The sequence below is a fragment of the Porites lutea genome, chromosome 2 (genome assembly GCF_958299795.1).
Source record: "Porites lutea chromosome 2, jaPorLute2.1, whole genome shotgun sequence".
NCBI classification, from domain to species: domain Eukaryota; kingdom Metazoa; phylum Cnidaria; class Anthozoa; order Scleractinia; family Poritidae; genus Porites; species Porites lutea.
The window spans coordinates 45409352-45423564 of NC_133202.1; the positions used below are offsets into that span (position 1 = coordinate 45409352).

The following is a 14213-nucleotide window of genomic DNA, read 5'->3' on the forward strand; positions in this document are numbered from 1 at the left end:
GTGCAACTGCACAGTGGCTTGTGCACTAAGGCACTGGGTCTTGTAACACCTTGGTATCTCGATGGTAGTAACACACGGCAGTTCTTGCAACCACTTCTACCAGAGGGACGAATACGGCTCTGGAATTTCTTGATCCCAAGACAACTTCTGCCTCCACAGCTCTTGTAACAGAATCTTGGCTGTGAACACAAAGGGTGAAAGAAATCCCAACGGATCAAATAGGGAGCTTACGACGGAAAGTACTCCTCGCTTGGTGGATGGCTTGTACGCCTGTAAGGCCTTGAACTTAAAAGTATCTGACTGTGCGTCCCAGTAGACACCCAACGCTCGCTCTAAGGGTAACTGGTCTAGATCTAGGTCCAACTTGGGATTCGCCCTCGACGCGGGAGGAATTGAGGCTAGTAATTCACGACTATTGCTCGCAAACTTTGTTAGGCGGAATCCTCCTTCTTTTAACAACTTCATAAGATCTGAGGCCAGAGGTATGGCTTGATCAGTATTTGGGACGGACTTCAGGACATCATCCACATAGAAATTTCTACGAACTGTTCTGATCACTTCAGGTGGGTAATTTTCTTCATTGTCTTGTGCTGTCGTGCTTAACGCCTTGTTGGCACAGCAGGGTGAAGACTTAGCACCAAAAATATGGACCAACATTTTGTATTCTTCTGGAGGCTCGTCAATACCTTTAGGCCACCACAAGAACCTCAGAGAATCTGTATCACTTGGGGCTACTCTGGTCTGGTAAAACATGCCCTCGATATCTGCTGAGAAGGCAATTTCTTCCTCACGGAATCGAATCAACACTCCAGACAGGTCATTTGTCAGACTAGGTCCTTGAATGAGCTGTTCGTTTAGGGACGTGCCGCTGAATCTTGCAGCCGCGTCAAACACCACTCTCACCTTGCCTGGCTTGTTCGGATTGCTTACTGGGTGGTGAGGCAGGAACCATGTGGTTTTGCTGACTGCTTCTGCTTCCTCCTTTGTGAGCTTTCTTGCATATCCCTTGGTCACACAGTCCTCAATCACAGCTCTATATTTGACTTCAAGTTCTGGATCTCGAAGGAAGCGTCTCTTTAAGTGTTGCAGTCTCGCTTCAGCTAGTGTTCTGTTGTAAGGAAGCACAGGATTGTCACTCTTCCACAGGAGGCCCATCTCATAATGGCCATCATGTTTACAGATTGAATTGGATATCAAGTTCATAGCTCCTTGGTCCTCCACAGACAGGGGCTTGGTTTCACACTTGCTCGTACCATAGGACTCGACTCTCCAGAATTCTTCAAGCTGGTCACTTAGGGTAACATCCTCCCCTCTAATGAGATTGACTTGCACAGGAGTGGAAGAAGGTACACTGGGACAGCCACCAAGTATACTCCAACCAATACAGGACTTGATTGCGATCGGCTCATTTGGTCTACCTCTTTTAACTTCAAGCGGTATGAAGACCTCTTGGATGTTTGTGCCAAGCAGGATAGAAATCTTACTTCTCTCTACTTCCGGGAAGCAAACTTGCTGCAGATGTGGCCACTGACCAACAGACCTTGTCACCTTTGTTTGCTTTGGGGGAATTGTAAGATCCTTTACAGCCCAGGCAGATTTGACATCAATCAGATGGTCATTCTCGCTGTCTACTGAAGCAATTTGGAAGTCAACTCTCAGACCCTCTTCTTCTGTATCGGCATTGTTTACTGTCGTGAGTGACAGCTTACTTGGTGAGCCCTTAATGTTCAGCAGTTTCACGAGAGACGGGTCAATCATGGTTATGTTGGAGCCTGAGTCTAGTAGGCCAAAGGTAGTAATCTGGTTGCCAGACTTACTAATCACTCTAACTGGGATGACTTGAAGCAACACTTCGCACGAACTAACTGCGGCCACTGAGGAGCACATAGAAATAGTGGCTTGATTAGGCCTTAAGCCTTGATTGACGTCCTCACCGTTAGGACCGTCTCTTTGCTGGTTCCCTCTGTCTCTAGATTCAGTGAAGTGTAACAATGTGTGATGTGACTTCCCACAACCTTCTACCCTGCACCTGATTAAGGACTTGCACTTCTTTGAGTTGTGTTTAGTTGAGTTGATACAATTGAAGCAAATCTTTTTCTGTTTTACAAAGTCATTTCTCTCCCTCGGAGACTTGGATTTGAATACTTCACAACGGTACAGTGGATGGTGTTGATGGCACATTGCACAGGATTCAGGATTTGTTGCTGTTAAAGAATAGGTAAAACCCTTAGGAGTTCCTGACTTAGTAAAGAAAGGGTGGCTTAGGACAAAGGCTCTCTCCTTGAGGAAATCTACAACATCCTTGAAATTTGGCATTTTCTGTCCCTTACGCTTGAGATTCTTCAAATGTTCGGCAAATTTGGATCGCATCCACTTTGGCAGCCGCGCGATGACTTTCTCCAGATTATCTATATTCATCTCACTAAGGTATCCCATTGACTCTAAAGTGTCATAGGTAACTTGCGCAGTATCAGCATAGCGCTGCAGGCTGTCCTTATCATTCGCTTGTATAGCAGGTCCCTTCGTAAGTGATTCAACACATGCTCTCACTACTTGAAATGGCTGGCCAAACCGTTCCTCTAGTAACTTGAGTGCCTTTGCCAGGCCACCAGGCATTGGCTCATATCTCTGCACTGCAGTCAGGGCAGGACCGTTCAAGAACTGTAACAGACGGGTCATTTTCACATATCACTGGGAGACCTGGTTTCAACCAACTGCTTAAATCTCTGACGAAAGGCTGGGTAATTTTCAGGGGATCCATCAAACTTCTGAACTTGTACATGAGGTAGATCATAAGCGGCACTCATTTTCTCCATTGAAGACATGATAGCAACAAGACTTTCATTCATAATTGAACCAGCAGCACTGGGCGTGGCTGTACAGCGGTTGGTGCTCGTGAGACATGGGGTTTCTTCAGTGGGTGGGTCAGCAGGTTGTGACTGGCCGTTGTCTTGAATACGTGGTTTAACAGTCTCAAGTGTACCCTCATCCGTAACAGTAGGAGTTCTGAAACTCATACCTGGCACTTTGAAATAGGTGTTTCCAGAAGTGAGTGTATTGGAAGTCTGGGCATTTACTAATCCTGGTGTTGATGTATGAGATGGCTTGGTCACTGGTACATTATTGCCACTAATCGCAGATGGTAGTGTTTCGGGTGGCACCCTTGAGGATTGAGACCTTGAGACCTTTAGGTCAAGATTTGGAGACCATTTGATACCCTCCAGGCCCGTGACTGGATCAGATATTTCCTGTTCTGCAAGGGAAGCCTCTAAATTGGCTAGTTCTACTTGATTTCTTGCAGCCGTAACTTCCCTTTCTGCTTCCAATTTGGTAAGTTCTAATAGGTGTTGCAACTCTAATTCCGTTCGTTTTATTTCCATTTCGACTCTTTTTACCTCCAGTTCTACTAGCTTCTTACTCCTTTCTTCAGCTTGTTGCTGCATAAGTAGGGCCTTCGCTGCTTCTATTTTAGCCCTTTGGGACCTGGAGCTACACACACTTGATTTTGAGACACGACTACCATTAGATTTCACAGATTCTGGAGGGGTACACTCCTTGATTGATTTCACTTCTTCTAACACTTGGCTGTTATAAGAGGCAGCGGCACTGGCAATAAACTGATCTATTCTCTCATTGTATCCTTGTATCCTTGACTGCTGAACCGCACGGTCGCTCAAGACTCTTTGATACCTTTCACAGCTGGTATCGAGTAAATCACCGTATTTCTCAACACAAACACAATACTGCTCCCACGCGGAATTAAGGCTAGTTTGTACGGTTCGTATCTTGACGACGTTGCCGAAGTCTCCGAGATTTTCATCCAGTTGATGACACAGTTTCGTAATATTAGACAAATATCCCCTTCGGGATCTGTCCAACACCTCCAAACGCTCGAGTAGGATTCCTCGTTGAGTCATGACCTTTGATGTCACTTCGATTCACACGCACAAATATTTTCACAGTTAAGACTTCAGACGTCCACTAATCACAGGCAAGATGCTCGTATGGTTTTTACGAAGATGTCCAGGGGACAAAAACGCGCCTTCACAACACAAGGGTTCTTGAACACAAGTTTAATAATCGAGAGTTGCACACTCAGCATATTTTCTTAACAACACAACAGGATCGGAATTGGAGTCTCATCTTTGGCTAACAAGCTTCACCTCGCAAATAAAAACCTACAAAACAAACACCTAATCACTGTTGGAACGGGATTTGGAAATACACGAGCTCCTAAGAATCACCATACGATGAGAAACTCCCGGCGACTAGCGCGTTACAAAGCACATGGTTTCTTTCTCGCAACACGACAACACTGAGATGCGCTCACTAAGCATGCTGGGAGAATAAATTACAAAAACGGAATGGAACGGACTTAGGAAAACAAAAATTGTTCTCTTGTTGAGGATTGGCCTCAACACTGTAAATTTATGTCCCGCGCGGGCCATAAATTACAGGCTAATATGGCTTCCTCCGGGTGCGGGACCGGAAACAAGTGCAGGACGCGCGATTTGACAGTCATTTGACAGGCGTCAAAAAAGAAAGTTTTCATTGGCTCACGAAAACAATACACCACATAACAAAGGTTTTCCCAGAAAGTGAAAACAAATTCGCCATGTTGAAAAAGTATATTCGGTCAAAAGTAAGAGCACTGTAAGTTTTAGCTTTTTTTAGTTCTGTAGTATTTTGGAAACTGGACACTGTGTCTGTCTCGAAGTCGTTTCCCTTTTTCCTCCGTTGGTCCTTGAAAAAAAAAAACACTAAAAAAGGCAAAGAAGCTTTTCAAGGTAAGTTTGTTGTCATTGTCGAAGGATTCGCTGGTTAATTTTTTTTGGGAAAACCTCTCGAATTTCTGCCAGTTGACTCTCGTCTTCAATTGTGATCTGCGTTAAAATTTTCAAACACTGACTAGAATTCTCTTCCTCGGTAAGGTTACAATTTCTACATCAGCTTCGTTCTCATTTAAACAAAGGTAGGTTAAAATTTGGAAAGACAAAGTCAACATACCAGTCAAAGGGGGATTATGCAGTCTTCCCATGATGCATTTCGCCGTAATATATTGTCGAATTGGTTTGTGGCGTCATCATTTTAAAGACGGAGGGTATGGATATTTTCTGGAACTACGCAATTCGGAAAAAAAAATTTCTCCAGAGACTTCATGGAGCACGAAAGATTGTGTGATCGATGCCTATTTAGCCTGCGAGCAAGCTCTCCTATTTGGGCAAGCTCTCCTATTTGGGCGAGCGAAGCGAGCCGCGAGAGAACGCGCGAGCGAGCGGCGAAGCCGCGAGGGGCCGGCAGTTGCGTCTCCTCTCGCGTGCCTCTCGCGCGTGTACTTTTCACGATATCCCCCAAATGGAGAGCTTGCTCGCAGGCTAATGCTTATTATTTTAAATGATTGTTGACAAGTTTGCCCCGACATACTTGTATAACATGACACCTCTCAAATGATCACGCAATTCACAGCTAACTGCAGAAATCTTGATGTACTGCATTGTTTCTTTGTTAATTGTTCGTAAATGTCTATAAAAAGGGGAAAATATCTTGCTTTTCCAGTTTGTTTCTTCCTTTACATCAAGACGAAAGATAATAATAACTTTATTTATCCATCTTTCAAAAATATATACAATGGATTTACAATACTATAAAATGCTGTCAAGTGATTATTCTAATAAAGAAAAGTACTAAAGAAAAGTAAGTAAGTAAGTAAGTAAAAATAACAGATCATTAAAGGAGCTCTTATGTTATGAATGAATTTGCAGGTCCTGCAGCTTAAAATCGAATAATGTTCGCTCTTAAGTTTTAAGGATTTACATTCTAACACAGCACTGCCTTCTCTCTCAAGGGGTGCGGCGCGTATTCGAGTGAATGTCGTTTCCCCAGAGACCCGTAGTAGCTGACGTTATTTTCAGGAGATTGCATTAGACCAGATCAGAGTTGGGTCGTCACGTAACCAAAATGAAAGTTTTTCCCAGTTCCCTCTGTCATTTTATACCCTGTTTTTTTTTTGTAGGGAGTCTGTGGCGTAGCACCCCGAACAAACCTTAAGCCGTGTATCAGACTCTTGGCTTCTCGACTGGACTTAACGTCAGAATTCATGGCTTTGGGCCTTGTTATGAAAGATGAGGTACTGTTAAGACATTTTCACTTCTTGTTATAAATAGGCCAGTTTGGAATTATCAAAATTCATATACTTGGAGAATAATGGAAAAGAAATGAATCCAGTTTAATCCCTAAATCTCACTTCAATGTCCTTTGTTATTCCCCTCAGTCTCGAGAAGAGATGAAGAGAGACCACGGTTATGTTATCTGTAAAACTAAAAAGTTGGTCACTTCACGCGTTAATTGACAGAGGACGACAGACAAAATGTACCAAAAAAGTAATGCACTTGCAGAGTTGTTGTTTTGCCATCTAAACCTATAGGTTTTGTTTTTGTCTGTCTGTTTGTTTGTTTGACGTTCCCCTTACCCTGACTGTCGTAGTTTTTTAAGGGTCGGGTGAAACGCAGTGCTTCATATGATCCGAATTTACTCGATTACAGTTTGGGTCGACCTAAATTATCAAGTTCGCCCGTCGGGTAAAACGGCCGAACATTTAAAAATACAGAACTGGTCTTTTTGCTGAGCACCTTTGTAAGACAAATTAAATTGAGTTCGGCACATTTAAAGCACGGCGTTTGACCTGGGCGCCAAGGTCCCTATTTATTTGTTTTTCCAACTTCATCTTTTGTTTTACAGTATCTTTTTTTTGAGGCACACGGAAGCTTACCAGAGATGTTGAAAAAAGGCCTGACAGCGATAGAGCAGGTGAAAAAATTAACTTTCCTTTCTACTTTTTTTAATCCTCTTTTTTTTTCATTTTTCACAAATATTGTTTCAACACAACTAGATCAATGTTCTTGGTAGCTACTTTAGAACCCTCGTATCTCAATGAGAAGGTTTCAACAAGCTACAAGCTCAAGGCGCGGATCCAGGATAAAACCTGATCATTAATCGATAAGCTGCACGCGCGTGGTTTGTACCGCGTACCGCCGAAATATAGGTCCGCTACGCTTCAAGTGTGAAGTGGGATATGAACGTTCGTGAGTGTAATCGACATGTGCGGTAGTCCTGTTCATAGTCAAAGTGAGTTGTATCTCGTCAGTTGATAGTAAACAAAAAAGTGCAATGCTGCTTTGTAATCTACTATCCATTTCATGGATTAAGTAAAAGCACTTAAGTTCAACAACCGATAATTGCTGAATTCACTGAAATACCTAAAGAATAGTTCCAAACAGACCAGTGGTTCAATTGGTTCGGCTGATATGCTGGTAAAGGTTATATCCTGTGGATGGTGCTATTGCCTTGCCCATTAGTTGTCTACTGAATGGTGATTATCCGGTGGATAATTACCTAACTATTGAAGAACCGTTTAATTATTTTCTGTAAAACGGTAAAAACTGGCCTGTATAGGTGAGTGGGGCATGCGTTACTGAATGTCTTCGCTGCTAAATGGCCAAAAGGGACGTAAAAACAACAAAATAAGCTAAACTACCCGCGAATTTCACCAAGAATTAGCTGTGATTTCAAAGTGAAGAAAACTTAAGTAAACGTTTATTCTTTTTTCAGGTAGTTCAAGATTCCAAAGCATTGATCGAAAATTGTGATTCAGTACACGAAAGGGTAAGTCATGCTGGGTATTTTGCGCGAATACCAGTTCAGCATTGAAAGCCATGGTGGAGTTGGAATACGTAAAACGTGTATTATGCGAACCCTCACGAGTGTCGGCTTAATACAGGTCCGTTTTACCGAAAATGTGGCAAGAATAATAGGGGTTTACTGCAATACATCGTAAAACGCACTGTGCGACTGTCCTTTTAATGCAGGGTCCGCTTTCCTTCAGATTTCCCCATACAACTGAATTTAAACAGTTTAATCACAGCAAAATACAAATGGTTGAGATTTGTAAAAGAGAAACTAGATGAAAAAAGGTAGTAACTGCATGATTTAGAGAATGGAAAGTCGTTTCGAATTTTTTGCAATAATATTTTCTTTATTCTTTACCGTAGCTTGTTCAGTGCGAGAGAGCTGGCCTTGAATGGCATGTAAGTTGAATTGGTTTTTATATTTCTTTATCTTTATTTAAGCAAAACTCAATCTAAATACGGACTCTGAGTTTCCTTACATGAATCCAAAACAAGATTCGGAACTCCTTTGAGTCCAAACTTGAAACAGATCACCTCAAGAGTATTATCACATAACCTACTTTGAGAATACAATACGCCTAGGTAAAGAGGTCTATTCCTTATTTGTCCTAAGAAACGCAGCCTTACAGATGGATTTTTTCAAGTTCTCATTAGATAAAACATCTTACGCGATACGACTCAGGGAAGAGAATAGTTAGACTCAAACCAATCCGTGGTGACGTAGTCATTCGGATGAAACGGTCCGATTTATAGAGCGCCTTTTTAATTGCCCATTGCAAGTATAGTTTGTTTAGGTTTTACTTCGTAAGATAGTTTTTGATTGGTTGTGAGAAGTCATGCTACTTTGTCAGCAACTAATCAGAAGTTACCTTCGCTGACGCGTTTTTCCCGCGCTTAGCTCTAGCTGCGCGGCCAATCTGCTTTGATATGTGATTGGTTCATTATCCGTATGCTATAGTTAGCAGAGTGTCAGATAAAAAAAAAAACGTTAAAATCTTCTTTTACAGGAAGAATTGCACAACGCCTGTGTTAAAGAGGGGATAAAAGGAAAGCGACTAACAAAGGTAACCTTTTCGTTGTAGCGTACTCAGTTTTTATCCATAAAGGATTTAAAACGGTTTCCTATATTTTTGTTGTGCGGTTCAGAAATGTTCGTGAAGCCACAAGGGCGGGATTTTCATTTTCCCTCGGCTCATTTTCGTTCTTTGTTTTTCTTTTCTCGCAGGCGGTGGAAAGCTTTGCTTGGAACATCCGGGTGTTAAAAGGCCAGGCGGAATTACTCTTGAACGCGAAAAGTGAATGCCAGGAATATCTTCGACAGGTGACTTAAGTTATATAAATACTATTTGAAATAGGCGGCCTTTTTCGTAGTTGCTTTATGCCTCAATTTTAAAACCTGGTTTACTGCAAAGCCTTTGATGTGAAAATGATTTTCTTTGTTTGAGCGATTGAAGGGAGTTGGTGGCCGTGACAATTTTCCGCCAAAAATTGGGTATCGCGCTTGGATCCAGTCTTCCATCGTCTGATTGTGCGGCAGTCATGCAAAAGAAACTCATTTTCACAAGAAAGGTTTTTTCCTTGGCTTATTTTGAAAGTGAGAGTTTTGGAACTCGGAAATGACCTATTGGCATTGAAGACTTTTCGTTTCCCAGACTTTTCTCAGTTTTACATTTTCCCATTTTGCCATGAAAGCCTGTGATCATTCCTTGATAGGGACGAAATATACTTGTTTCACGTTAGCCATGTAATAGGATATTGATTCGTAAGATTTGACACTCGTGAACGTAACGTTAGCCTTTTAAGGTTACCTCTGTTCATTTTTCAATTCTGTGCCCAGTGCCCTGGCCATTGAATAGAAGTAAGGCTGGAGGTAACCTTCTTCCTTCTTTTCATGTGCAAATCTTGTTATTCTCATGCTAACAAGCCCGCGAACAGTATCATGTACATGTCACCTCCAGCCTCGCTTCTATTCAAAGGCCAGGACACTGAGCACACCACTGTAGAATTGTCTTTTGTAGCCTCGAATCATAATTATGATTTCTTTTATTGTCAGATACAAGAGGCAACTATCTCCACCGGTCTCGTGAAATCTGTTGGGTGTAACCTCTGACTCGCCCTTACCTACTGTCTAGATATTTACCCATGTACGCTGTAAATACTTCAATAACAGTTAATGAACATACTGAAGACGCCACCGCAGTGTTCTTGGTCGATTGTGGTTCGATAGCAATTTAGATATGTCTATTTATAGTGTAGGTGTGTAATCTTTACTCTTGTCTTGCGCCGGTGTGCGTTAAATTTGTGTAAAATTTCTATCCGCCTTTCGCACTGGCAATGACCGTTTTTTGGTGTGCTTGTGTACAATTAAGATTACCCAGCGTAGAAAGAAAAATCTGATAAAGCCTCTAATGATTTCAGAGCGTACTTAAAGAGTGAAAGGGATCATAGATATAAGAAATTGATCGTCAAATAACAGAGGATTGTAAATAGCCCTTTAAAGCGGAGTCATTATTACGTTAAAATGTGAAAACGGTTCTTTCAAATATCCATGGGATCTTGACTTTTATCAGCCCCGAGCTGGTAAACGGCATGTAATATGGTTTTCCTGTATAGAAATTCTTCATTTCAAAATGGTGCCTCCAGGGTTTGTGCAGAGTCTTGAATTTTTGAAAAAGTCTTGAAATTTGTCCAGCAATTTTTCCGACCTGGAAAAAGTCTGGAAAACAGAGATAAAGTCTGGAAAAATGGTAGAAAGTTTTGATTTTTTTTTCAAAGCTACAACAAGTGCTTTATAGGTGAATTTTTTGTCGTTTTGGTCAAATCTTATCCAATCTCGCCCGTATGTTTGCAGTGCCTCATGAAAAAGACTTTGTTCCTACGTTTTCTAAGGTCTCTACTGATCACCTAGTAGATAGCCTTGAGTCTGAAAAAAGAAATTATTGTTTTGCCAAAAAAAGTCTGGAAAAAGTCTTGAATTTTGGATCCAAAAATCTGTACGAACCCTGTAACTCATTTTAAATTTGTTTCAGTTATTTGCATCAACAACAGTGCCGTAGCATGGGGAGGGGCCGGGGGGGCCTGCCCCCCCCCCCAATAATTTTGACAACCACGTTTAATTTGGTCAGGGGCCACGCTCTTCACGCTGCTCTTCGGCTCAATGTGTTCATTTCGGTTTGACAAAGCGTCAAAATTATACATTTATGGCCTCAACAAATAAAAATTGCCGGAAATTAATGCTCTCCGAAGGCTGAAAATGCTATTTTAGATACCCTATAGTTCAAAATCTTCCGGGGGAGCATGCCCCTGGACCCTCTAGCAGCTCGCGTCTTCCACGCTCGTGATTGGCCCCCCTGATAAATCTCACCTAGCTACGGCACTGAACAAAAAATGGTAGTGGTACAACTGGATGTATTTGCCACATTCAGCCATATATGGTAACTGTTCAAAAAATTGAACGAAATATATAAAGAACGTCTTAAACCATTAAACAACATTTAAGTAACTCAGCAAATGCAAAAGGAGACACGGATGGGTCAAAATTGAAGAAGATTAAAACGGATTTTAGGTGGGGTTTTTGACAGAAAACTGTTCTTAACAAACCGTTTTTCAAAGTTTATCTCTCTTGTTTATAGTTGTAAATATGAACAATTGTGAGAGACATTTGCTTCTCATGAATTTCCTTCCATACGTCAAGTTTTACAGCGAGTAATACGCAAAAATAAACAAAATGAATTAGACTACCGTGACACTGTCCATTTGAACGAGGACTCCTGTGTTGCGTTGACTATGAAGTTAACCGTGAAGAGTAGAGTTGTATACTTAGATCTTTCGTTCAATACTTAGTTTTAGGCTACGTTCACACGGTATCGGGTTCAATATTTCCGTTGTTTCCACGAAACTGACGAACCAGGTTGAAATTTAACTGTTGTCAGTGGTTTTACCATCTGCTCATGCGCAGAGTGCTGCTTTAGCAAATCCAAAATGGCGTCCCCCAGCGTCTCAAATATTTGACCTCGATTTTGGCATTCAAATTTTTGAACAGCTTCGCACGGTTAAGAACGGTTAAGGTGGTTACGTGTGAACGCGACACAAAAAACGTATGAATTTTCAACCGGTCGCAAATTCATCTAGTACTATGTGAACTTAGCCTTAAAACACGCATGTTAACCATATTTCGTTCCAGTTGAAACTTTAACAACAATGGTTCGGTCATGTTGCTCCGTAACTTAAGATAGTCATAACGTGTATATTTTTTTAATTTTCTGTACGATTTGGTGAAACTGTAAAAAAAGTGTGCCTATTTGAGACCTAATTGACAACAAGATAGATTATTATTAATCATATATAGTCATAAATCGCAACATTTCTGTCTCTCTCTTCTTGTATTTTTTTTGTGATTATTTATTTAATTTCATATATTGTAATATTGACCCCCCCAACCCCTCCCCCCGAAAAAAATAAATACTGAAATAAACAAATAAATAAATAAACGTATATGTATATTAAATCCCTACAGTGGAAAATTAAACTAGCGATCATTCGAAATAGCCTGTTCTGTTGAGAAGAAATCACAAGTGATGATCTGGTGAAGTACAGTATTTCAATACGGTTGAAACTACTAGATGGATACCCAAAAAATTGGGTTCTAAGTTAGAGTGGTAACGAGACGAGACTAAGATGACTCATTGGCTGTTTTTATTTACAAATGGTTTCCGGGAAAAGTATTTGAAAACTATCGTTACAAATACTAAAAGTAGACGGAAGATTAATAGCCTGTTTGCATGGAGGTGGGGGACCCCAGGAAGGTGAGGTAACCCGCCTGTCCATGTAATCTCTGATACGGCACCCCACCAACCATGTAAACGTCATTAAATTAAAATGAGAGATAATATGGACAGGCGGCTTACCTTGGGTCCCCAACCTCCATGCAAATACAGTGGGGGATCCAGGGCAGGGGGCCCGCCTCCCCCTTGTTTTTGGACCAAAATGAGGCCCGAAGGACCGAAAAAAAAATTGGGGGGGGGCCGGGCCCCCCCTTATCTCAGGGTCTGTGTACTCGTTTAAGTATGGAATAAATAAACTAAACAATGTTAAATCTTATAAATATCTGGGAATGACACTGAACCCGTATGGAAATTCTAGTTTAGCTAGAGAAGAGTTAAAAAAAGTTGGGCTTAAGGCACTTTATAAACTAAGAAAAGAGATGGCTGACAACTTTAGAGAAAATATTATGCTGACGATTAAGCTATTCGATGCTCTGATACCCCCCATACTTCTCTACGGAAGTGAAATTTGGGGTGTTGACTGTAACGACCAAATAGAAAAAGATCCCGCAGAACTAGTTCAAATTAAAATTCTTGAAATGGTTGCTAGGTGTTAATAAATACTGCAGCAATAATGCATGTAGGGCTGAAACAGGAAGCTTCCAAGTGAAAATCGAAGCACAATATAGGAATTTTAAGTTTTGGCTAACTCTAACCAAATACCCAAAACACAAATTATCACAGGTGGTTTTTAATGATATAAAGTCGAGACTGAATAAGGAATTATGGAGCCAAAAAATCAAACGCGTATTAGACCAAATAGGGCTGGGATACCTCTGGACAAAAGCACATGAAAATGACATAGGAATCTTGAACATTATCAAACAAAGACTGAAAGACATCGAATTACAAAGATGGTTAAGTGACGTAAACAAAGACGTAAGAAAAGACGCCACCCAAAAGAACAAACTAAGAACCTTCCGAAAATTTAAAACAATAGAAAATTATAAATGTGAAGATTATCTCCGTCAGGTCACCAACGTCCGACACCGGATAACTCTAACTAAACTCCGTCTAAGTAATCACAAATTGGCGATAGAGACAGGTCGGTATGTAAGACCTTATAAGAAACCAGAAGAGAGGATCTGTCCTATCTGTAAAAAAGACGTAGAAGATTAAATACACTTTTTAACTCTGTGCCCTGTGTATCAAGAAAAAAGAGGTACTTTATTTGAATACTTAAACAAAGAATACAGAATATCAGTAAACAGAATGGCACCAGATGATGTTTTTCTGTTGTTGATAAACCCTCCGAGCAAGAACAAACAAGTGCAAAAGTTAATTGCAAAATACGTATTCGACTGCTATGAATTGTTTAGGTTAACATTGATTATAGTTCCACTAGTGTGCAATTTGTGTCATGTTTGTAAATTATTTGGATAAAGTCGATATACATAGGACTGTATAAGACTCCAAACAAAACATTGTCTTGTCTTGTCCTTTTAATGAGTCCGTTTTAGGTTTGGGCGACTGCATGTGGAACTTACCACAGTCGACTCCCGATAACTCGAACCTTCAAGGGAAATCGAAAAAAGTCCGACTTATCGGGAGCTCGAAGATTATAGCCGTGAGTAAGGAAAAAACAGTTTTTACTGCACAGTGAGCATTTCAATCACATTTAATTGTAGAAATGTTAAGTGAAAATTAAAAGATACTTCTAGATTATAAATCAGAACGTAACGTAACAAAACATTGCCTGAATAGA

The 14213-nt window shown here is 40.9% G+C and overlaps 2 protein-coding genes across 2 annotated transcripts; one reads left to right on the top strand and one right to left on the bottom strand.

The window, feature by feature from the left end:
• Positions 1–96: 96 nt before the first annotated feature.
• LOC140926290 (uncharacterized) lies at positions 97–2679 on the bottom strand. The gene has a single exon (XM_073376049.1). It carries the CDS (start codon positions 2677–2679, stop codon positions 97–99), a length of 2583 nt encoding a protein of 860 aa, XP_073232150.1.
• Positions 2680–6018: 3339 nt separating this feature from the next.
• On the top strand, positions 6019–10411 carry LOC140927076 (inactive phospholipase C-like protein 1). Its single transcript, XM_073376741.1, has 7 exons — positions 6019–6127; positions 6739–6807; positions 7609–7662; positions 8049–8084; positions 8693–8749; positions 8911–9006; positions 9739–10411. The coding sequence occupies exons 1-7, from the start codon at positions 6098–6100 to the stop codon at positions 9793–9795; spliced, it is 399 nt and encodes a 132-aa protein (XP_073232842.1). The 5' UTR covers positions 6019–6097; the 3' UTR covers positions 9796–10411.
• Positions 10412–14213: the final 3802 nt, after the last annotated feature.